Genomic DNA, 26,273 nt, shown 5'->3' on the forward strand with positions numbered 1-26,273 from the left:
AGCTATAGTAAGGGGGTCTGCGGTACGGACTTCCTAGAGCTATTGACATTGCTCAAAGGAAACAAGAAAACCCTGGACTAGATATTCCTGTGCCAGTGTATTTAACCCTAAGTTCAACCAAAACTGAGCATCTAAGAAATGTAGCAATTCAAGAACACTTATGCCATAAGGGGAAACCAAGTACTGTATCCTTAAATTGGGAAATATTTTTAGCTCTCCACACTTGGACTGCAAGTCTGTGACTGGGCAAGAAGGGGCGTGAATATTGCCCTGGTGCCTCCAAGACTCCCAAAGACTTTAAAGATTCAACCAGTGCGCACTGAAGTATTCAGAAAAGCAAAATAATCTTTAAGCGTACTGAAAAATCATCACTCTCAGCAGCACCTTTATCCCGTGTAAACATGTCCTAAGATTCTGTAGATTCAAGCTTATTGAAAATCGGAACAGTAACAGCACAAAGCATTGTTTGATTTATTTGTACTTTTGTTTTTTTATTAAATTACTACAAGAATATTTTTTTTCAAAATATATGTATTAAAGATTAATCTTCAAATATAAGCAGCAGCACCTTTTCCATACAAACAAATTGTTCAAGGCTCATACATCCTCAGGGGTAAACATCCACTGGTAGTTGCAAATCTTTGAAGGTGTAAAAGGCTATTTCTCCACAGTCCACCAGAGCAAACACAACTGGTATGTCTCCACTCTGGTATGCCATGCTCTTTATAGTTCGCAGAGAAGGGATCTGCTCGTCAAAGCTACAGGAAGGAAAATAGAAATTCATTGGTTTGATGTCAATGAGCAAGCTTAAAAATATACAAAAGCTAATGCTACAATGACTAAAACAATTGTAAGAAGAGTCCTTTATAGTGATGAGCGAATATACGCGGTACTCGAGATTTCCCGAGCACGCTCGGGTGTCCGCCGAGTGTTTGTAAGTACTCGGATATTTAGTTTTCAGTGCCTCAGCTGAATGATTTACATCTGTTAGCCAGCATAAGTACATGTGGGGGTTGCCTCGTTACTAGGGAATCCCCACATGTAATCAAGCTGGCTAACAGATGTAAATCATTCAGCTGCGGCGCTGAAAGCTAAATCTCCGAGTACTTACAAATACTAGGACGACACCAGAGCGTGCTCGAAAAATCTCGAGTACCGAGTATATTCGCTCATCAATAGTCCTTTATGTTTGCTCAACCTTTAGCCAACTCTTTATTAGGCTAAATTCACATTAGCGTTTGGGGGCTTTGCGGAGGACTGCGTACGTCCTCCATAAGCCCCACCTACTTTCGCAGGCGTCCTGGGTACCTATTGTTAACACTGGGTACGCAGGACATGCGGATGCGTTGTTGACGTGCCCGTCAACCGCACGGGAACGCAACAAGTTGCGTTTTGTCCAATGTTGCCCATACCAAAATGTTCATTCTGCCTTCACATACACCATAGAGTTCATGTTACTAGCCACCTACCTGCGCACACACAAATAAGCATATGGTTTGCCTGGTTTGGATTTCTTAAACTCAGAGTTACCATCAGCTTGATACAAATTAAAGTGTATCTGTGGTACATTCTGCTTGTCTTGAAGTCTGTAAACAGGAAATAAATAATTTAATTTCTCACTTTATTTCTCTAAAGCTTCAGAACTTATAAATCCAATACAAGATGTATAAATCTGAGGTTAGATTTACACAAATGACAATCACGCGAGTGCTATTCTGCATTCAAAATGCAGATGCTTTGAGTCTTCAGGACAGCGCATTACTCCATTCTAAGAATTTTACCTTCTTGATATTTTTTTTTGTCAACATATAGTACATATAATGTACAAAAAAAAATTTTTGTGGGAGCATGAAAGAGGAGAGGATTTTTTGCAATTTTTTTTTAAAATACATTTAACCTGGGGGTTGATATGACTGCAGCGTTGCCTACATGGAGTTATCTTGTACTACTTTTGCACAATAAAAAGACTTTAAAAAAAAAAATAGCAATTTGCCTTCATATCACTGCAATAGCGCAGCATGAGAAGTTGTTTTAGAGTTTTAAATACTTGGCAGGTTTTAGATAAAAAAAAAAATAATCAAAAAACATACTTATCGATTAGATGCATATTCCACCACCACTTGGAAAGCATTGGAGCATCAGTTCCAGTAATGCTTATTTCATGATTTATGGCCTGGTTTTCTGTTGATCTTAGACACTTAAACCCTTCACTATCTTAAACATATATACAAGTTGGAAGCGTGTCACAAATCTTGCCCATTGGCGCCCGTCACAATTTCAGGACGCCAATGGGTTCTCATAAGAGCTGGGGGTTTGCAGAAGACTCCCGTGACTGTCATTACGATACTCCTGTGAACGCCGGCGCCTGGCTGGCACCCATAGAAGATCGTGATTTCTGCTATTCATAGGACAGGCAATCAGACAGCAAGGGTATGTGTCCACAGGCCGGATTACATCCGGATTAGCTGCAGATTGAACGGTGCGTACAACCGCAGCGTCCAGATGTTACAGCATAGTGGAGGGGAGTTTATCAAATCCCGTCTCCACTATGCGTGCGAACACGCATCCAGTGGCCCTGCGTTTACAGACACACGGCGCATCTTTTTAGAACATAGCATGTCTGTTTACCTTGCGGCGACGAACTGAGGAACCTTGTGGTTCATACGAGAAGCCATCAGGTCGACGTCTCGGGTGCCCCATCTCTGGCAAATCTGGTTGAAGATGGCAGGGCTGTGAGACCACTCTCCCGATGCAAGACCCTGATGGCTCAGAAAATCGCCTTCCCAATTTTCTACCCCCAGAATATGAACGGCTGATATGGCAGGAACGTGACGTTCCACCCATCACAGAATTCTTGTTACCTCTAACATAACCTGTTTGCTGCGAGTCCAGCCTTGATGGTTTATGTAAGCCACGGTCGTGGTGTTGTCCGACTGTATGCGGACCAGCTGGCTTGCGAGGCGGGTCTGCCAGCCGCGAAGGGCAAGGAAAATTGCCGTTGCAGCGGCCCTGCGCTGTGTGATGTAGAAAGACCGCTCCCCAACCGAGGAGACTGGCGTTGGTGGTGATGACCTGCCACAGGAGAGGAAGAAAGGACTTCCCTCATAGGACTGAAGCTGATAGCATCCACTAGGTCAGGGACTGCCTCATCTTGAGAGGCAGAAGCACGGGCCGGTCCAGGGAGACGGTCCTTTTGTCCCAAGCCAACAAGAGAGCCAGCTGAAGATGATGGGTATGGAACTGGGCAAACGAAACGGCTTCCATGGCGGCAATCATCTTCCCCAGAACTCTCATGCAGGACCGTAGTGGGAGGGGAGCTGGTCGCTTCAGAGTGCGGATCCCCTGGCAGAGGGATGAAAACTTCTCCTTTGGAAGGAAGAAATGGGCTTGGGTTGTGTCGAACCTCACACCCAGGAACACCAGATGCTGAGCTGGGGTCAGGGAGGACTTCTCTCTGTTGAACATCCAGCTGAGCCAGACCAGAGTGTACAGAGTGATCTGAAGACACTGGTCGCAGTCTCGGCGGGATGGCCCCTTGAACAGAAGATCGTCCAAGTAAGGAATTATGAGAATCCCCTTGGAGCGAAGGATGGCCATGACCACTGCCATGACCTTTGTAAACACTCTGGGAGCAGAGGCCAGGCCGGAAGGAAGGGCTGTGAAGTGAGAATGATCCTCTTGGACCGCAAACTGTAGGAATCTCTGATGCTGAACACAAACAGGAAAATGAAGATAAGCATTCTGAATGTCTACAGAACAAAGACATTCTCCCGGTTCCATGGAGGCGATTACTGAACGTAAGGACTCCATCCTGAAACGGAAGGCCCGAACATGATGGTTCAGGCGCTTGAGGTCCAAAATCAGACTGAGCAATCTGTCTTTTTTTGGGACTACGAAAAGATTGGAGTAGAACCTTGAAAACCATTAGTTTCGGAGAACGGGTACAATTACTCCTGAGCGTAGCAGGGAAGAGACGGCCTGAAGAATCCCTGCGGCCTGAGACAGATGTCTTTCCGGGCGAGACAGAAAGAAACGCCTTCCTGGAGGGGGAGAAAAGTTGATTTTGTAACAGGAAGTGACTACCTCTCTGGCCAATGTGTCCTCAACCACCGACAACCATGCGTCCAGTAACAGAAGAAGTCTGCCTCCCACCCTGGAAAGATTCCCAGGTGGGGAGACCCGTCATGCAGAGGTGAACCTGTTGGCGCGAGATCCTGAAGGCTTGGAAGAGTGACCCTTTGGTCGCCAGTGAGAAGCTTGTTTGAAGGACGGCTTCTTTTCCCCCTGGGCAGAAAAGCGGTCCTGTTGTGAAGAAGTCCCTGAAGAAGAGAAGGGCTGAAAGGAACGCAATTGAAGTGACCGTTTCCTATTAAAAAGGCGCTTAGGTTTGGACTGGGGCAGCGAGGTGCTTTTCCTGCCGGTAGCATCCGATATTATTTGATCCAGCTTGGACCCGAAAAGTCTAGAGCCCTGGAAGGCCAGACCAGTGAGGGACTTTTTTGATGGTGATCTGCATTCCATGCTTTCAACCAGATGATGCGGCGTATAGCAACGATGTTGCTAGAAGCCCTGGCAGAGCAACCTGCTGCATCTAAGGAAGCAGTCAAAAGATATTTGCCGGCATAGGCAATCTGAACTGCCAAGTCTACCATCTCATCCAGAGGAGCTGCCGATAGAATACCCTGACAAAGCATTCTTGCCCAGGCAGACATGGACTTTGCCACCCAGGTGGAGGGAAAAATTGGGCAGAAGGAGGCGCCAGCTGCTTCAAATGCTGACTTAGCCAAGGATTCAATCTGTCTATCCGTAGAATCCTGAAGAGATCCACCATCCAGTAGAGACAGGACTGCCTTGGAAGACAGGCGAGAAACCGGCGGATCCACATTAAGGGATTCTGCCCATTTACCAACGAGGGCTGGTCTAATGGGATAGAGAATATCTAGCTGCTTCCTTCCTGGAAAGCGCTTTTCAGGGAGTTCCCAGTGTTTAGATAAAATTGCCTCAAACTCCCTGTGATTAGGGAAATTCCGGGAAGGACGTTTTATCCGTTTGAAGGAAACTGAGTGCTCCTGAGCAGGTGCCTCGTCCTCCTTTAGGCTCAAAGTTTGGGTAACTGCCAAGATGAGGCTATTTACCATATCCTGCAACTTTGAGGTCTGGTCCATATCGGACTCAGACATAGACTGGGAATCCACATCTGACCCAAAAACCTCCTCCCAGGAGGGGGCTTGGGGTGAAGAATGCATCCAGGAGGATGCAGAGGGACCCGGAGAACTAAAGGAAGAACTGGAAAGAGTCCAATTCCTTTGCTTTGAAGAAGATTTGTCCCTGTGAAGGTCGCGGTCAGGTGCGTGCGAATCACTGTGAGAGGCGTTCGGAGCACTGGTGGCATTAGACTAATGTGGAAGTCGCTCCAGGACCAGGGACTGTGAAACTTGTCAGGTCAGAGACCAACAGACATGGCAACAGCCCACTCCGGAGGGGAGTGCTCTCATCCTGAGTGTTAGAGGGCTCTAGTGGGGGCAGACATGGTGGAGAGGCTGTAGGACAGGCAGAAAAGGGAGGGCTGGTCTGAAGACCACTTCTTTTTGCAGAGGGCACAGGTGTGAATTACAGTGGAATAGAGGGCCTCTCTAGGATTGGGCATAAGTTGAGCTTTGGGGATACTGCTGAGGAGGAACCAAGGCAAAAAGAAACGGAGCCTACCCGATGCCAGTGACGACCAGCAGAAAGAGCTATGGAAGCTGTGTCCCCCTGTGAGCAGAGTGTCCGCTGATCTAAAGAGCGCAGAATATGGCTGTGTCTCCTGTGTGCAGAGCGTCCTCTGGTTTGTAGCGAGGGCGCAATATGGCGGCGTAATAAGCCAGATGCAGTCTCGGCTGTGTCACCGCATGCTGAAGTCTGCCGGCTAACATCCTATTGGTTGACACGGTGGGAGCATGAACAACCAGGGAGATCTGCGGGCGAAAGCGCAAGTACCCCTGTGATTGGCTGACACACCGGGGGGGCGTGACCAGCCAGGAAGGGGAAGCTGCATGATAGAAGCGAGAAAAAAGGGCTGAAAAAGCGCGAACTGCGGGGGAACATGGCCAGAAGAGGATGAAGAAGCCTCTTATTGGCCAAAAAAAGAGTGTGCGATTTAAATGCGCGGCGAAGACAGACCAGGAAGGGGTGAAAGGGGAGTGCCCGCAAGTACAGAGCCTGGCCATGAGAAAAATGGCTGCGGCTGTGCCGGGTGTTCCCTACAACTTTAGCTGCCCTGTCCCTTTGCGATAAACACAAACAGGGAACCTGCAAAAGGAAAATGCAGATCTGGGAGCATATCCAAGCCAGCCTCCTTCAGACACTAGGCTTAAACTGAGGTACTTGGTTCCTGTCGGTGGGTGTATACTGCTGAGGAAGAGCTATTTTCTTTTTCTGCCTACTGTAAGCCTCCTAGCGACAGCTGCATACACCCATGGTTACCTGTGTCCCCCAATGAAGGGATAAAGAAAATGGTATCGCCGAAAACACCAACTTGTCCCGCAAAAAAACAAGCTGCCATATAGCTCTATCAGCATAAAAATAAAAGTTTTATCTCGCAGAATAAAGCGAAGCAAAAATTATTTTTTTTTCTATAAAAAATAGTTTTTATTAGTACTAATAAAAAGGCCAACTTGTCCCACAAAAACAAGCCCTCACATGACTGTCAGCAGAAATATGGAAAAATTATAGCTCTCAAAATTTGGTGATGCAAAACTTGGCAATAAAAAGCGTTTAGTGTTTGAGAACAGCCAAACCGAAAAAATACAATATAAATCTGGTATCGCTGTAATTGCACTGACCCAAAGAATCAAGTGGCCTAATCACTTATACCACACGAGGAATTGCATAAAAAATAAAACCAATTCTTCACCTCCGATAGATTTTGCCTCCTAAAGATCGCAGTAAGGTTCGGCGCACATGTATCCTGCACTCTATGCTGAGCACTTACACTGAAGTTTCGATATAAATCTCTGAAATACGCGATTCATACGAAACCCCCGGCCGAAGATTCCCTATAACAAGGCAGATGGAGGCACTGTGGACAACATCTGGCCTATGATCCAGCAGTGTCTGTCTTTTTTTAGGCGTGCAAACAAGAGCTGTCTGCCACAGTTTTGAGCACTTCTGAAAAGAAGGACATCACTGAAGAGAGGCGAGATGGAGTAAGGAGTAACTCTGCTGCCTCATTATAGTGAATGGATCCCTCCGGGGTTTAATTTGAATCACGTCACTCGAAGATTTAGATGGAAACCCCAAAGTAAGTGCTCAGAGTAGAGTGCCGGATAAATGTGATTCAAAATGTGATGTAAAATGTTCCTAACAAACTCTTCAAATCAAAACGCAAGTCACCTCTCAGGTCTGTCATCTGTTAATGGAAATACAGGGGGCTTCCACATTACTGGTAGTACAAGGGCTCTATGAAAAGTGAAATGGCTCCTCACCCCCCTAAGGAAATTCAGAAACTTTTGTGCTCCCAAATCCCTCCCCTCATTTCTGAGCCCAAGTGTGCCTAAACCACATATAGGGTCCACATGTTTGGCATTTCTGTAGCTGTGACAGCCTGCCTAATTTAGGGTTACGGTACATGTCTCCAGAAGCATGAGCTGGGCAAAATGTACTGGTGCTACAATGGCAGTTTACAATTTTCACTCAGTCACAATAGTCACTACACCTGTAGATAAATTCCCAAAGAGGAATAATTTCCAAAATGAGGTCACTTGAGGGGGGATTCTACTTTTCTAGCACTTAGGGGCTCTGTATATGAAGCCTGCAAACTATTCTAGGAAACTCTGTGTTTCAGAAGGCAAACAGCGCTCTATTCCTCCCGAGTCTCACCATGTGGCCAAGCAGTAATGTATAGCTGCATGTGGGGTATGTTTACATTCAGCAGAAATTGTGGGACAAATTTTGGAGCCATTTTTGCCCACTTTCCCTTGAAAAATATAAAATCAGGGACTAAAACTAAGTTTTGGTAGTAAAAAAGTAATTTATTCTTCACAGCCCAATTGTATAAAATTCTGTGACACACCTGTAGCGTCAATGTGATCATTGCACCCCCTACATGAATTGAGAAGTGTGTAGTTTGAAAAATGGGGTCACTTATGAAGGGGGGGTGGGGGTGTTCTGATGTTCTGGCACCTCAGGGGCTCTGCCAATGTGACATGGCACCTTAAAACCAGTTCATCAAAATTTGAACTATAATAAGATGCTTATTCCCTTTACACTGTACCTCAAAAGTAGTTTTCAACCACATATGAGGTATCCATGTACTCAGGAGAAATTACACAACAAATTTTTGGGTGCATTTTTTTATTGTTACCCTTGCGAAAATAACAAAACTGGGGTCTGAAGTAAAATTTGTGTGTAAAAAAGTTAAATGTTCATTTTTTTCCTTCCACATTCTGTTAATTCCTGTGAAGCACCTTAATGGTTAATAAACTTCTTGAATGTGGGTTTGAACACCTTGAGGAGCGTAGTTTTTAGAATGGTGTCACTATTGGGCACTTTGTCATATAGACCCCTCAAAGTCACTTCAAATATGAGGTGGTCCCTAAAAAAAATGGTTTAGTAAATTTTGTTGGAAAATGAGAAATCGTTGGTCAACTTTTAACCCTTATAACGTCCTAACTAAAAAAAACTATGCTTCACAAGTTGTGTTGATGTAAAGTAGACATGTGGGAAATGTTATTTATTAACTATTTTGTGTGACATATCTCTGATGTAAGGGCATAAAAATTAAAAGTTTGAAAATTTTAAGATTTTCCACAAGTGTCCATTTTTTTCACAAGTCCCAATGAAGAAATGTTACCACTATTATGAAGTACAATATGTCACAAAAAGACAGTCTCAGTCACTGGGATCCATTGAAGCGTTCCAGAGTTATTACCTCATAAAGTGAGATTGGTCAGAGCTGTAAAATTTGGCCTGGTCATGAAAGGTGAAAACCGGCTTGGGGGGTAAAGTAAACTGACAACAGATGCATGCTGGTCAATCCATGGGACGCATGTATCCGCTCTATCCTGCAGTACTTTTATGTTTTACTACTTTTGCACACGAGATGCAAACACCCTGAAACATCTGTCTCCAAATGCAGTTTCTAGTTTGGCTTCTTATTCATGTGGCAAGGCTCATTAAAAGAGTTCATATTGACTTTTAAGATTACTACATCCAATATGGGCACTAGAGTTCTAGTCCTCCTTTTCTCTGAAGAGACCACTTTCATATTTAAATTTCCATTTCCATTTCCATCATGGCCTATACAGTTGTGGCCAAAAGTATTAACACCCCTGCAATTCTGTCAGATAATACTCAGTTTCTTCCTGAAAATGATTGCAAACACAAATTATTTGTTATTATTATCTTCATTTAATTTGTCTTAAATGAAAAAAAAAACACAAAAAGAATTGTTCTAAAGCCAAATTGGATATAATTCCACACCAAACATAAAAAGGGGGGTGGACAAAAGTATTGGCGCTGTTCAAAAAATCATGTGATGCTGCTCTAATTTGTGTAACTAACAGCACCTGTAACTTACCTGTGGCACCTAACAGGTGTTGGCAATAACTAAATCACACTTGCAGCCAGTTGACATGGATTAAAGTTGACTCAACCTCTGTCCTGTTTCCTTGTGTGTACCACATTGAGCATGGAGAAAAGAAAGACAAAAGAACTGTCTGAGGACTTGAGAAACCAAATTGTGAGGAAGCATGAGCAATCTCAAGGCTACAAGTCCATCTCCAAAGACATGAATGTTCCTGTGTCTACCGTGCGCAGTGTCATCAAGAAGTTTAAAGCCCATGGCACTGTGGCTAACCTCTCTAGATGTGGACGGAAAAGAAAAATTGTCAAGAGATTTCAATGCAAGATTGTGCAGATGTTGGATAAAGAACCTTGACTAACATCCAAACAAGTTCAAGCTGCCCTGCAGTCCGAGGGTACAACAGTGTCAACCCGTACTATCCGTCGGCGTCTGAATGAAAAGGGACTGTATGGTAGGAGACCCAGGAAGACCCCACTTCTTACCCCGAGACATAAAAAAGCCAGGCTGGAGTTTGCCAAAACTTACCCGAAAAAGCCTAAAATGTTTTGGAAGAATGTTCTCTGGTCAGATGAGACAAAAGTAGAGCTTTTTGGGCAAAGGCATCAACAGAGTTTACAGGAGAAAAAAAAGAGGCATTCAAAGAAAAGAACACGGTCCCTACAGTCAAACATGGAGGAGGTTCCCTGATGTTTTGGGTTGCTTTGCTGCCTCTGGCACTGGACTGCTTGACCGTGTGCATGGCATTATGAAGTCTAAAGACTACCAATAAATTGTGCAGCATAATGTAGGGCCCAGTGTGAGAAAGCTGGGTCTCCCTCAGAGGTCATGGGTCTTCCAGCAGGACAATGACCCAAAACACACTTCAAAAAGCACTAGAAAATGGTTTGAGAGAAAGCACTGGAGACTTCTAAGGTGGCCAGCAATGAGTCCAGACCTGAATCCCATAGAACACCTGTGGAGAAATCTAAAAATGGCAGTTTGGAGAAAGCACCCTTCAAATATCAGGGACCTGGAGCAGTTTGCCAAAGAAGAATGGTCTAAAATTCCAGCAGAGCATTGTAAGAAACTCATTGATGGTTACCGGAAGCGGTTGGTCGCAGTTATTTTGGCTAAAGGTTGTGCAACCAAGTATTAGGCTGAGGGTGCCAATACTTTTGTCTGGCCCATTTTTGGAGTTTTGTGTGAAATGATCAATGTTTTGCTTTTTGCTTCATTCTCTTTTGTGTTCTTTCATTTAAGACAAATTAAATGAAGATAATACCAAAGAATTTGTGATTGCAATCATTTTCAGGAAGAAACTGAGTATTATCTGACAGAATTGCAGGGGTGTCAATACTTTTGGCCACAACTGTAAGTCTCTCTATGCTGACTTGGTGCTCTCCACAAGGAAAATGTATTGCTAAAGACCTACTTTTGGACAAAATACTTGATTTTTATTTATTTTTTATTTTTGTTGGCACTAATTGGGGTATAAATTAAATTTTGAGTTCTTCTTATTTCATATTTTTTGGATTGGGGTTTTTAGTTTAGGTTAATTTTATAGTTGAGGTAATTACCGATGTCACAATACCAATTACATGTATGATTATTTATAGTTTTTTTTTTTCCTGGCAGTTGTTTCCATAACGCCATTCTTCTGACGCTTATTTTGCGGGTATAGGGAGAATACTCACAAGATCAATATAACAGATATGTTCTCTAAAGAACACAACTATATAATTGTCTAAGGGTCACTTCCGTCTTTCTGTCTGTCTGTCACGGATATTCATTGGTCGCGGCCTCTGTCTGTCATGGAAATCCAAGTCGCTGATTGGTCGTGGCCGTTTTGCCGCGACCAGTGACGGGCACAGTCCGGCGGCAAAATGGCCGCTCCTTACTCCCCGCAGTCAGTGCCCGCTCCATAATCCCCTCCAGTCAGCGCTCACACAGGGTTAATGGCAGCGGTAACGGACCGCGTTACCGCTGCTATTAACCCTGTGTGACCAACTTTTTACTATTGATGCTGCCTATGCGGCATCAATAGTTAAAAGATCTAATGTTAAAAATAAAATAAAAAAATCGTTATCTACTCACCGTCCGTCGGCCCCTCGGATCCAGAACCGGCCTTTCCCGCTCCTCGCGACGCTCCAGTGACCGCTCCATGCATTGCGGTCTCGCGAGCGAGATGATGACGTAGCAGTCTCGCGAGACTGCTACGTCATCATCTCGCGAGACCACAATGCACTCTTGGGACTGGAGCGCGCGAGGAGAGTCGGTAAAAGCCTCGCTTGGATCCGGGGGCCAACGGAAGGTGAGTATATAACTATTTTTTATTTTAATTCTTTTTTTTTTAACAGGGATATGATGCCCACATTGCTATATACTGCGTGGGCTGTGCTATATACTGCGTGGGCTGTGCTATATACTACGTGGGCTGTGCTATATACTACGTGGGCTGTGCTATATACTACGTGGGCTGTGCTATATACTACGTGGGCTGTGCTATACACTACGTGGGCTGTGCTATACACTACGTGGGCTGTGTTATACACTACGTGGGCTGTGTTATACACTACGTGGGCTGTGTTATACACTACGTGGGTGGGCTGTTATATAGTACGTGGCTGTGTTATATGCTATGTGGGCTGTGCAATATACTACGTGAGCTGTGTTATACGCTACGGGGCCTGTGTTATACGCTACGTGGGCTGTTATACACTGCATGCGTGGGCTGTGCAATATACTACGTGGCCTGTGTTATACGCTACGTGGCCTGTGTTATACGCTACGTGGCCTGTGTTATACGCTACGTGGCCTGTGTTATACGCTACGTGGCCTGTGTTATACGCTACGTGGCCTGTGTTATACGCTACGTGGCCTGTGTTATACGCTACGTGGCCTGTGTTATACGCTACGTGGCCTGTGTTATACGCTACGTGGCCTGTGTTATAAGCTACGTGGCCTGTGTTATAAGCTACGTGGCCTGTGTTATACGCTACGTGCGTGGGCTGTTATATACTACGTGGCTGTGTTATATGCTATGTGGGCTGTTATACACTCCGTGGGCTGTGCTATATACTCCGTGGGCTGGGCTATATACTCCGAGGGCTGGGCTATATACTCCGAGGGCTGGGCTATATACTACGTGGCTGTGTTATTTACTACATGGCCGGCTGCGAACAATCAGCGACAGGCGCAGTGCGGCCGCGAATTGGCGCAGGATTTGAACCACGCTTCGCTAATTGGTCGCGGCCGGCTGAATCCTGTGTATTCAATGTATTATTCTAAAATCTTCATAAATAAACTATATACATATTCTAGAATACCTGATGCGTTAGAATCGGGCTACCATCTAGTATCTTATAAATGTGCCCCTGCTGTGTACTGTGTAATGTCTGTGTCTCACCGTACAGGGACATGGTCTGATCATACCACAGCTCCTGGGCAGGGGAGGAAGCAAAAGACTAAACAGACAGGACAGCACGGGATCACAGACCTTTTTTTTTTTTATTGAGGAAAAACATTACTTAAAACACAGGAAGTGAAAGGTTTTGCCTCACAGAAAGTAGCAGCTACAATACCGTGCTGTAATGTCTGTACACTTTTCTGCTTCCTCTCTGCCCAGGAGCTGTGGTATGATCAGACCATGTTCCTGTACGGTCAGACACGGCCATTACACAGCACGGGCACATGTGTAAGATTATCTCAGCACAGGAACATTGTTGTTTAACATCCAATTGTGGAAATTATTATCATTCAAAGATCTATAAATTAAAATGCGCTTTGTGGGAAAACCCCTTTAAAATCTCTGCACCTAGAATTAACTGTATAAGACAAACCTGTAGTTTTTTTTCATGTAGTATAATATTATGGCATTCGGTATTGAAAAAAAAAAAAAAAAAAGCTTTACAACAAACCTCTACATTAATAGTTCTGCCAGGGACATGTCTTCTGTTCGTTATTGCACTTACCTCTTACCATCTTCTAGTAATGTAGATTGACTGATAATCGTTACTTGCTCTAAAACAGAAGCTGGAAGCAACAATGAGGAGTTAATATATCGAATGTGTCGTTATCAACATTATCAATCAGTCAATAATACCAGTCACTCTGCTCCTTGTTGTCTGTTACTTTCTAGAATTTGCTATATAATGTAATTTAGTCATCTATATAACAATGTAAAATCTGCGTCTGACTCGTTAAATATAATGCTAATTTAGGTCATCAGACTTCATTCATAGTAACATATTAGTGACTGTAATACAGATGGGCCCGCGTCACGATGGTCCGATTTGAGGCCTAACACTAATGCTAGACATTTTGCTTGAAAACATTGAATAGAGTGGTAGTAACGTTTTACATCCCTAGATTTCGGGCAATATTCACCCTACACAATTTACACCACCCTAAGGTACGATTTTATATGTTTGAGAGTAAGTATTAAAAAGTTAAGGCGATAAACATAGGAAAACTTCACCTGTAGATGTCACCTGTCCAGGTGTCAGCAGTGGTCGGACTGTACTTGACCATAGATGTGCTGGCCTCTCCCTACAACTTTGACATTCTCTCTCTTGTAGGAGCTTCTTATATTCACTCCAGTTTCTGCACTTCCTTATTTTAGGGTCAGCATTGATGCCGATTTTGTACTTCCGTTCCCAGTCCAACTGATCTTGTTCTTTTCTGGAAAACTTTTCTGCACGCAAGTTTAGTTTCCCTAACCAAGGAGATATATTCACTTGGCGGCCAACCACATTTTCGGGAAGAAAGGCAGGCTCAGGATCTGGCAGCTGAACGTACGGCTGATCATGTGCACAGTTAGGAAAGCAGAATTTTGAGAAATCCCATCTGTATTTCTCTTTTGATTTGACAATAGCCGATTCTTCAAGGTCATGAGCAGTTTCGTTGCTTTCCAGTCGACTGTTATTATTTCTGGCTTCATCATCAATGTTCATGTTTTTTACTATGGTGGGAAAAAATGCTATTGGTTCTGGAGTAAAGGAATCAACTTTTCCAGGGCAATGACTAATCCGTGGTTTTGAAGACCTATTTTCTTCTCTGCTATTGCTTCCTGATGTCTCCAACTCATCTTGAGTTCCTAAACTGCAAATTGTACACAAAAAAAACAAAACAAGAAACACACAAACAAAAATCAGGTTATTTTGCCTCTAATCAACCACTCCTTTATCTGTATGTTTTCTGAGTTTGTGGCCTGTACAGCCTTGCTATGCTGCAAGAAATAAGAAGCTTGGGTCTGACTACAGATGTGGCTGCTGGACCAGGGTCCCGAGAATCTTTTTGCTCAAAGCTATTAAAGGGATTTTTAGGTCACTACAACTGCTAAACCGCACTAAAGTGATCAACAATAAAGGAACCACGTCGCTCCAGGCACCACAACTTTCATTCAATGAGTGGTCAAAGTAGGGATCACAAAGAGTGACTACACTGCTAATCTTGTGAATGGAGGTGTTACATAATGCAAGCAGATAATTATTGAACGTCATTGAATTCCAAAACATTATTCCCAATCCAACTCAATTACTGTACTGTATGAGACATGGATCATTACCCTGTTCTTGAACTCCTCTTACGCTTCCTATTCGATACCGACGGGATCTCCAAATTTATCTGTCTTTCATAAGGCAACTGAATTGAGCTATAAAAAAAAAAAAAAAAAAGAGAGAGAAAGCAGAGAAATTAATATGTGTCAGTGGAAGGACATCAGATTCCAGAATATCACTCACAGTGATACAGCAATATTAGTAAGGCTACATTCACACATACATGAAATTCAGATCATGGATAAATCATAATTACCATATATACTTGTGTAATAGCTGAGATTTTCAGCACTTTTTTTGTGCTGAAAACACCCCCCCTCGGCTTATACAAGAGTCATTGTCCAGAAAGCCAGTGGGAGTGGCGGAGCAGCAGCAGGCGGCTGTAACTGTGCAGCTGCTAAAGAGAAATAATATTCATTTCTCTTATTGCGCACAGTGACAGCTGCCGGCTTCCAGAAGACATCATACTCGCCCTTGCTGCATCTCATTGGTTCTGGCGCCAGCAGCTCTTCCTGCCGAGTGATCACGTGGCCCCGCTCATTAAGGTAATGAATATGCACGCCTCTCCACTCCCATTGGCGTGGAGAGCATATTCATTACCTTAATGAGCGGTGCCACATGATCGCTCAGCACAGGAAGAGCTGCAAGCGCCAGAACCAACGAGATGCTGCGACGGCGCAGAGGAGGGCGAGTATAATGTTTTTTGGTTTTTTTTGGAATAGGAAGCATGCATACCGCGACTTGGGAGCCAATTCATATGACGGGACCAGGGGAGCAATGCATACAACGATGGGAGGGGGGGGCATGCATACCAGGACAGGGCAGGGAAGAGCCACACATACCAGGACAGGACAGGGAAGAGCCACACATACCAGGACAGGACAGGGAAGAGCCACACATACCAGGACAGGGAAGAGCCACACATACCAGGACAGGACAGGGAAGAGCCACACATACCAGGACAGGACAGGGAAGAGCCACACATACCAGGACAGGACAGGGAAGAGCCACACATACCAGGACAGGACAGGGAAGAGCCACACATACCAGGACAGGACAGGGAAGAGCCACACATACCAGGACAGGACAGGGAAGAGCCACACATACCAGGACAGGACAGGGGGGAGCCACACATACCAGGACAGGACAGGGGGGAGCCACACATACCAGGACAGGACAGGGGGGAGCCACACATACCAGGACAGGGGGAGCCACACATACCAGGACAGGGGGAGCCACACATACTAGGACAGGACAGGGAAGAGCCACACATACCAGGACAGGACAGGGAAGAGCCACACATACCAGGAAAGGGGGGAGCCACACATACCAGGACAGGACAGGGGGGAGCCACACATACCAGGACAGGACAGAGCCACACATACCAGGACAGGACAGGGAAGAGCCACACATACCAGGACAGGACAGGGAAGAGCCACACATACCAGGACAGGACAGGGAAGAGCCACACATACCAGGACAGGACAGGGAAGAGCCACACATACCAGGACAGGACAGGGGGGAGCCACACATACCAGGACAGGACAGGGGGGAGCCACACATACCAGGACAGGACAGGGGGGAGCCACACATACCAGGACAGGGGGGAGCCACGCATACTAGGACAGGACAGGGAAGAGCCACACATACCAGGACAGGACAGGGGGGAGCCACACATACCAGGAAAGGGGGGAGCCACACATACCAGGACAGGACAGGGGGGAGCCACACATACCAGGACAGGACAGGGGGGAGCCACACATACCAGGACAGGACAGGGGGGAGCCACACATACCAGGACAGGGGGAGCCACACATACTAGGACAGGACAGGGGGGAGCCACACATACCAGGACAGGTCAGGGGGAAGGCCACACATACCAGGACAGGACAGGGGGGGGGGGGGGGGAGCCACACATACCAGGACAGGTCAGGGGGAAGGCCACACATACCAGGACAGGACAGGGGGGGAGCCACACATACCAGGACAGGACAGGGGGGGGAGCCACACATACCAGGACAGGGGGGGAGCCACACATACCAGGACAGGACAGGGGGGGAGCCACACATACCAGGACAGGGGGGGGGGCACACATACCAGGACAGGACAGGGGGGAGAGCCACAAATACCAGGACAGGACAGGGGGGGGGAGCCACATATCAGGACAGGGATGAGGGGACAATACATACCATGTTTATACTCGAGTCAATAAGCTCACCCAGTTTTCCGTGGCATAATTAGGTGCTCATCAAAGAAAAAGTCTTGTACATTAGCAAGATGACAGAGGTCCTAAAGAACAGGTCTTGTTCTGGCAAAACCAACTTGCCCATGTATCAAGTGCATTAAGATGAAGGGGCTGTTCAGAGCTAACTTAAGGGGAACCTGTCAGCAGGACTGTGCACAGTAACCTGCAGTGTCAGGTCAGCGCCGTTATTCTGAATAAAATGATCCCTTGGGTGATGAAATCCTTCTTGTAATTGTTGTTTAATCATTATTTTCAGTTTTGCGTTAATATGTTCGCGGTCCGGGGCGGCCTATGGGGGGGTCTGCATGTGGTGCTCTGCTTACATATTTATCAGTATGGCTTCTGACTGGTCAGTGATCCCTCAGTGACCTGACCCTTATTTTGCATACTGAATATTCTATATATTGAAAATAAAATGCCTTGAGCAGGCAGTGGCGCCTGCAACGCAGCATGATCCGCATGTAAAATGTGTATATAATTTAGTTAATTGATGCTATACAGAAATTAATTGAAAAAAAAAAAAGGATTCTCCAAGATGCTACTGCGCAGGCGCCAGTGGCGCCATCATTGAGGCAGCAATTTTTTTTCTCTTCCTTTATGAATTTCTTTATACCTAATCAGAGCACCACATGAAGATCCCCACAGGCCACCCCAGAGCACGAGCATATCATTAGCTCACAACTGAAAATAAGGATTAAACAACAAGCATAAGACGGATTTCATCAGCCCAGATATCATTATAATCAGTAGAACGGCGCCGACCTGACACTGTCTGTAGGTTACTGTGCACAATCCTGCTGACAGGTTCCCTTTAAACATTGCAGGTAGAAGAAGCCCACGCGAAACGCGCGTTGGGGCTGCTACCTAGGACGCACCTGAAAGATACCCATGAAAGTAAGTTCAGCGGTCCTTAAAGGGATATTCCCTTATATTTTGTAGTATGTCTGGCAGGTTAGAATGAGGGTTGATGGAACATCTCATACCTGCTGCTTATATTGCTGATTAAACACACATATTTGTCCCTATATTATAAAACGTATTGGATTTGCACTATGGTAACAGGGTATATGGACTATGCTTTTGTGGTCTGCTGACTAGCCCTTTCAGTTACTACAGTGGTGGTGCTCTCCCACACATAAGATTGTGTCTGTGCCTTGTTCATGTCTGTCCTTACATAGGTTATTATTATCCATTTATTAGTAAAATATTTATTTTATTGATCTTGGTTTGGACTTGTACTCCTTTTTCTGTGTAGGATTCAGTGCTGCTCTTGATGTTGCAATTTTAAAGATCTTCCAAGATTACATGCATGATCAGCAGATTTAGTGCAACCTGTCTTACTCCTTGAAATACCGAAATAACGTTCTCACAAGAATCATGCACCGGTCATCTCCTGATGCAGAAGTGTGCTGCTGCACCAGTCTATTTAGGCCACATTCACACATTCAGTATTTGTAAGTCAGAACCAGGAGTGGGTGATAAGTACAGGAGTGGTGACGTGTTTCTACCGTATTATACTTTTCCTCTGACTGTCCCACTCCTGGTTTTGGCATCAAAATACTGACCAAATACTGAAGGTGTGAACGTGGCCTTATAGTGATTTTCCAGAAAGAGAAAGCTATCACTTATCTACAGTATATGTCTCCGAGATCACTAAAATGGGCAATTTGAATCTAGCGGGAATGCTCTATGGGACTGCTAGAGATAGCCATGCGCTGTATTTAGCCATCACCTGAATGAAGTGGTGCACACATTCTCAACGGTTGTCTATGCCTGATTAAATCCAAAATAGGCAACTCAATGACTGTTTAGCAATAACTATTTGTTACCTAATACATGAATGACTAGCATATGCATTCATTACCATCTTTTCAGTTAGCCATTAAAAAGGTATCAACCACTGAAAACTCTCAAATCTAAATATTTTTCCATCTACTGGCTAACACGGTACCAAGATATATATCTTTCCTGTAGTATAGGCAAAAATGTAAAATTTAAATGCAAACTGCAAGCAAGTCAATAGATGCAAAGACGATTCCCTCCGAAATACATTAGCTTTATAGCAACCCAAACATTCGCTCAAGCAGAATGAATGCAGGCCGAAAAGTGTCAAAAACCAACAAAAATAGTTAAGGTTAACCAGAGAAACTTCAATAAAAGCCAAGTGTTCGCACCTTGGATCAAAACGGGTGACAATGTAGCCCAGTCTTTTCAAGTGGCTATACACCTGTATAAAAAGCCAGAAAGAAAGAAATATTAACTAGTAGAGAAGCAGACTACCGCTATGGATGCATTCACATTGTGTTTGCAGTGTACGTCAGAGAACTTCCCAGTGTCTGCCTCCGACAGCTGCCTGCAATCACTGTACAGGTAAATGGTAGATGTAGCCCATGGGCCGCCATGTTACTGTACTCAAGGCTAAAATAAAGCCTGACAGATACCAGCAGAACACCCTTTTGGCCTTCATCTGAAGACTTGGGCTCTACCGATCTGTTCTACATGTAGTCGTGGAGTGCTCAATACATCAACTACACACGTCAACTGCAATATGAACACATCCGTAGTGATAAAAAATAAGAATGCCGATTGTACCTGATAGTGTAGCAGACTGACCGGCCCACGTGAGAGCAGTCTCTCGTAAGCCTCCTGGACAGACAGTGGACGTTCTCTGTAAAACAGCTGAATCGTTCCCTAAACAGAGAAACCATTAGCATTTATAGGACAAGTGCACACTACCGTATTTTTGGTACAAGTTCTGCCCGTGAAAAGGTGACAGAACTCGGAAAGCACTCAGACCAGATTCAATGTCACAGCGAAGATGAGCAATTTTTATTTTTCACCAACCGAGTCTGTGTTGGATGAGAATCACCCATTCATGTCTATGGGTATAAAACATATATTGGATTCCATACAGAGCCACTATATCGCATCCAATTTTTATTGATACTTGGAAACGGTTTTTAGTCTTGTACATATTAAATAACTGCTACTGTATAAAAACTGATTGGACACAGATGGAAAAAAACTGTTTTTATATTCATGTGAACTTAAAGGGGTAATCTCATCTCCAAGATCCTATCCCAATATATAGTAGATGTAATAATATTAGCAAATACCATCAACTAGAAATTTAGTATAGTTCTTCAGATTCGCTGTCACTTACCCCATGTAGGGCATTGCAGCTTAGGTATCCATGTTTATGACCACTTCGGGGTAGTTAAACAGCACTGCGTGGTCGTAACCATGGATACCTAGGTTACTGCAATGCCCTATATGAGGTAAGCGACATAGTAAATCAGAAGAACTATGCTACATTTCTAATTGGAGGTATTTACTAAAATTGTGATTATTACACCTACTACATATTGGGATAGGATCTTGGAGACGCGAACTCCCCTTTAATGGTTAATAAGGCACAGAAGTTATATTATAGACTACAAACAAATAAGGTGTGAGACATGAACATACTGTAAGAATGTCAAAGATACGAGCAATGGTGCCAAATTGATCATCAAGGTATACATGCATTATATGCTCAATGGGACTATTTTATCAGAAGAACAAAAAAGCATACAGCAACCAGAGGTCACCATTCATGTCTTTGCACTGTGCCTGTTTACTATGGGGGAGAAGTTAACACTTACACACTCGAGTAAGTAGACGGCTTCCTCAGGCAGGAGACACTGCCTTCCTCCCTCAGCGAAACCCATAGTCTGCCAAAACTTGCCCTGCACATGAGAGTTACAGATCACTACTGCTCCTGGTGACAAGTATTACATTCACAGCGACCGATTGCCACAGGGGATTGTTGGAGCTCTCGAGCTGTGCATGGTGTACAGTGGCCTTCCTGGCATGAAGCAGATGCATGTAAGCTTCTTTGCGTACCTCAATGCAGTATTGGGGATTATTGTTTTTACTTGTTTAGTCTGCAGAGGAGCACGATACCGAGGGCACTGTGGATGATGAAGAACGCACCATCCACACGAAGCAAAGAGGACAACGTCGAAAAAAGTTAGTGGACACGGACCAAGACACCCATCGGACTGGACAGCCCCGTAGGAGAGAATAATAAAAGCTTTTCTTGCTTTATGGAGAACATATTGGGGACACAGACAGCATTCGGTCACACTGGGCTTACAGATGCTGGCCTTACTCTTTAACATCTGTACTCTATGGTTGACATGCGCCATACTCCTTTTTAATTACCAAATACATTTTTTATCTCTATTTTTAACAAGAAAAAGGGGGTTGATTTAATTTTTTATTTTATACTTTTAAAAACGTAAATGCTGCTGTCAGAAATTGACTCTAAATGATGGTTAAAAGCAGCATTCAGAGCTCAGCTGCCAGCGCTTGTGTTAGAGACAGGTGCCAGCTACGTGGAACAGCCAGCATCTACAGTGCGTAGAGTGGGCTTCGCTCCCAAGCCCGCGCCGCTCCCCACTGTGCAGCGCTAACGAGGCAGGCTGGGCTTTAGGCAGGTATTTCAGGGGGCAGCAAAATCCACGGCAGACCGTTGTCAGAGGCGAGATGCTCATCGCAACTCACGGTAGAAGCGGCCTTGCGTGTTATGTATCTGTGAATGGTGTCATTTCCAGACAGTTTATTAGAGCTTTAACCCCAATTTGATCAGGCAAAAGAACACATACTGCAGGTATCGTCAGCTCCACCAATTCTTCTTCTGGTTTCCATACGCCTCTTCCCAAGCTTCCCCTGCAAAAGACAATCTGATCTGTCATTTGAGAGCAATCTGTGCTATTTAAACAAGATCATATACAACTTGCACAAAAGGTGGGACCAGAAATCTGATGCAGGGGTCTTAATACAAAGTTATGCAATGTTAAAGTTTGCAAGTTCATGGAGGAAATGTGCAGCTGTGAGGTAGAAGTAGAGCACGCCTTGCCAGAGAGCATGCGCCATGCCAGAGAGCATGCGCCATGCCAGAGACCACCCGCCGTACCAGAGACAACGCGCCTTGCCAGAGAGGAAGCGGCGTCAGAACACGCACCGTACCAGAGAGCACGCGCCTTGCCAGAGAGCATGCGCCATGCCAGAGACCATGCGCCATGCCAGAGACCACCCGCCGTACCAGAGACAACGCGCCTTGCCAGAGAGGAAGCGGCGTCAGAACACGCACCGTACCAGAGAGCACGCGCCTTGCCAGAGAGCACGCGCCTTGCCAGAGAGCACACGGCGCCAGAGAGGACCAGGTTCACTGTGTGTGCCAACTGACATAGCAAAGCCTGCCAGCATTCATGCCAAGTATATCACATCCACAAAGACTGCCCAAACTCCATCACTTCCCCACAGCTCTTTACAAGCTATGCTTCAATCTCGCCCCTTGCGACCAATACAGAGCTCCTCTTCTAAGCCTAAAACAATGAAGGTTAGTGAGCTGTGTGCGCGCGCTCTAATCCCATGACATTACTTACAGTCGCTCCACACGCTCCTCTCCCAGCAACTCCCATTGCTCAGCACGACAGATCTGCAGCTTCTCATTCTGTATCTGTGACCCATCAGGCAAAAAGTCCTTCTGTCCATGTGAGCGCTGAGGAAGGCTCTGCTCTCTGCTCCGCACTTCAAACAGCTCTGCTGGGCTGAGAGGCATAAATACATAGCAAAAGTGAATGCAGGAGCCTTTATTAACGTGAGCGAAAGAGAAAAGAAAAAGCTGGTCATAGCAAGGAACAAAGTGCAGCTCTTTTTGATAGGCGAGGGTTCCCTTTGTTACCACATCAGTAGCCCTAGTGATGTGATTGTGGGGTGCTAACTGCAGCGTCCAAAATGGATACAATTCCACAAGCCCTGTATTGAGGGGATGAGGCTTGTATGGGGTTTTTAACCATAAAAAGAAAACAAGAATGGCAGCATTCAGCGACAGTAACGTGCGTAGGAGTCTTTAGCTGGAGGAGAGAATGCAGCTAAAAACTGGTTTTCATGAATTGCACCTTATGTTGCATGAGTTTTAGCAAAGAGGCAGCCCCTTAAGAAAGTGCCTAAAGTGGATGTACATGGGATGTTTGCACTATGGGCCGGATTCATCAAAGATTTTGAGTAGAATTCTGGCGTAAAGGCTTTAACCTGTTGATGACACAGCCCTTTTTTGTTTTTGCGTTTTCGTTTTTCGCTCCCCTTCTTCTCAGAGCCGTAACTTTTTTATTTTTCCATCAATATGGCCATGTGAGGGCTTATTTTTTTGCGGGACGAGTTGTACTTTTGAACGACACCATTGGTTTTACCATGTTGTGTACTGAAAAATTGGAAAAAAATTCCAACTGCGGTGAAATTGCAAAAAAAAAAAAAGTGCAATCCCACACTGGTTTTGTTCGGCTTCTTTTGCTAGGTTCACCAAATACTAAAACTGACCTGCCATTATGATTCTCCAGGTCATTACGAGTTCATAGACACCAAACATGTCTAGGTTCTTTTTTCATTTACAGCCAAAATAGCTCAGTTGGGAGTGTGTTAGACTGAAGATTTAAAGGTCCCTGGTTCAATCCCGGGTTTTGGCAACAACTTTTTTAAGGGGTGAAAAAAAAATCCAAATTACGCCATTTTCTGATACCTATAGCGTCTCCATTTTTCGTGATCTGGGGTCGGCTGAGGGCTTATTTTTTGCGTGCCGAGCTGAGGTTTTTAATGATACCATTTTGGTGTAGATACAATGTTTTGATTGCCCATTATTACATTTTAATGCAATTTTGTGGTGACAAACAAAAAATGCAAACCTGGCATTTTGACTTTTTTTCTCGCTACGCCGTTTAGCCATCAGGATAATCCTTTTTGTTATTGATAGGTCGGGCGATTCTGAGCGCAGCGATACAAAATATGTGTAGGTTTCTTTTTTTTTATTGTTTTATTTTGAATGGGGCGAAAGGGGGATGATTTCAACTTTTATATTTTTAAAAATATATATATTTTTTTACCATGGGAGACTAGAAACTGCCATAACCCGATCAGATCTGCTACATATAGGCGATGATCAGATCGCCTCTATGTAGCAAAATTACACACTTGCTATGAGCGAAGACCATCAGGCGGTGCTCACAGCAAGCCAACAGTGACAACCATAGAGGTCTCCAGTAGACCTCTGGTTGTCATGCCAATGAACCGGTAACCTGTGATCACATGACGGGGTCACCGGTGTGCAGATTTCCGGCCCTATGGCCGGAAGCGCGCGTTAAATGCCACTGTTAAGAGTTTGACAGTGGCATTTAATGGGTTAATAGCCACAGGTGGATCGCAATATATTAATTATAAAATATTTATTTTTTCCTTTATTTGGGGATTTTTTTAAAAATATATTTTTTACACATTAGAATATAGATTTTTTTTTAACTTTTTTACATTGCCCCAGTATGAGATATTATTATATAACATCAAATCGCTGATCTGACGCTGTGCACTGCTGTGTATCAGAGGAGCGATCTGACAGGCAGGGAAGGAGGCATGCCAGCACCTGCTCCCAGCAGGCGCTCACAAGCCACCTCCCTGCAGGACCCCACAGCCATCTCGGTGCCAGGGGTCTCCATGGAGAACATCAGAACAACGCGATCACTACTGACAGCCCAAGATCTGTGCCAATACCGATCGTGGGGGTTGCTGCGGGGTGTCAGCTGTCAAATACAGCTGACACTCGCACCCGATAGTCGCAGCGCTCAGTGTGAGGCCGTGGTGATGGCGACGCCGCACTAGTACTGCTCTGGTCAGAAATGCACCTCCCCCGCAGAGCAGTACTAGTATGGCGAAGGTCGTGAAGGGGTTAATGGAATAAAAATTCAAAGACACGCTTTAGGTTTACAAAATTCTAGGGACGTTTTTTGCTACCTAGGAAAGACACAGTGTACCCCATGGGTAGGTGCACACGGTCAGTAAATGCTGCGGGTTGGACGCTGCGTACTTGTGCAGCGACCAGATGTTACCATAGTGGATCATGGGATGTCAAGAATCGACAAGCCGGACATGCGGCTCACCTCTCCAGACAGCAGCGTGTCTCTTTATCTTGCGGAGACATATTGGACGCAGTGAATCCGCACGGCTCAGTGATCACATGTGGAGTCACCTGCGCGCAATAGCCGGCAGCGGATGAGTGCTGCGTCCAATGAGCTGCCACTTCCGGATAGTGTGCACCTACCCTGACGGTGTGGCGGATGCAGACAATGGATCTGATCACATAACCTGGGAATAAATCTGGCGCAGTTAGGCTACGTTCACATTTGCGTTGTTGTGCGTTGCGTCGCTGACGCAACGCACAACGCATGCAAAACGCATTGTTTTGTGACGCATGCGTCCTTTTTTTGCATGATTTTGGATGCAAAAAAAATGCAACTTGCTGCCTCCTCTGCGCCGACGCGTGCGCTCAAAAAGACGCATGTGTCACAAAACGCAACACAACGCATGTCCATGCGCCCCCATGTTAAATATAGGGGCGCATGAGGCATGCGGCGACGCTGCAGCGCACAACGCAAATGTGAACGTAGCCTAAGTTGCACTCTGCACGGTCTCAGCCCCTCATTAGCGGAGTACAGACTGCCACACACTGCGCCATTATTCCGCTGCCAACAACAATACTATTATATAATGGCTTAGAGCAAAAAGTGGGTATATTCTGTGTGACTGCAGTGACGAGAAGCTTGCAGCAGCAGGGGCGCAGATGGGAGGAGCTGTCATGGCCGACCATTGCCGGCAGCACCGAGGACACATACCTCAGCATTATTCACTACGTGTCCGGTCCTGCGCCCACATACTAGTCATACACCGGGACCGCAGCGCACGTGTCCGGTCAGGAACTGCGAGAGACATGATGCACAGCTCGGCAGCCAATCAGCACGAACCTCGTTTGCTGTGATTGGCTACCAGTCCAACCTCTCTGGCGTATCAGGGGAACTCGGCCTGCTATTGGAGCACAACTGCCCACTAATACTGT

General features: G+C 45.2%; 1 protein-coding gene across 2 annotated transcripts; it reads right to left on the minus strand.

The window, feature by feature from the left end:
- Positions 1-446: 446 nt before the first annotated feature.
- On the minus strand, positions 447-26,185 carry TSEN54 (tRNA splicing endonuclease subunit 54). Of its 2 annotated transcripts, XM_077251508.1 has the most exons (11): positions 26,053-26,185; positions 22,780-22,944; positions 21,997-22,060; positions 20,992-21,075; positions 19,940-20,038; positions 19,522-19,574; positions 15,111-15,197; positions 14,022-14,644; positions 13,516-13,576; positions 1,470-1,586; positions 449-758 (listed from the first exon to the last, which is right to left on the minus strand). In XM_077251508.1, exons 1-11 carry the CDS (start codon positions 26,058-26,060, stop codon positions 608-610), a joined length of 1,512 nt encoding a protein of 503 aa, XP_077107623.1. In that variant the 5' UTR covers positions 26,061-26,185; the 3' UTR covers positions 449-607. The 2 variants fall into 2 exon arrangements, with proteins under 2 accessions (XP_077107624.1, XP_077107623.1); XM_077251509.1 differs by lacking the exon at positions 20,992-21,075 and having other exon boundaries at positions 447-758.
- Between the last annotated feature and the right edge of the window lie 88 nt (positions 26,186-26,273).

The sequence above is a fragment of the Ranitomeya variabilis genome, chromosome 4, assembly GCF_051348905.1.
Source record: "Ranitomeya variabilis isolate aRanVar5 chromosome 4, aRanVar5.hap1, whole genome shotgun sequence".
NCBI lineage: Eukaryota > Metazoa > Chordata > Amphibia > Anura > Dendrobatidae > Ranitomeya > Ranitomeya variabilis.

What these genes read in the sequence shown, in the direction of transcription:
- TSEN54 (XM_077251508.1), bottom strand. An exon ending in CCGTCTACTTACTCGAGTGT is followed by an intron (nt 20,039 to 20,991) that starts GTAAGTGTTAAC and finishes TTCTCTGTTTAG; the next exon opens with GGAACGATTCAGCTGTTTTA. An exon ending in GCTTATTTGTGTGTGCGCAG is followed by an intron (nt 759 to 1,469) that starts GTAGGTGGCTAG and finishes TCCTTCCTGTAG; the next exon opens with CTTTGACGAGCAGATCCCTT.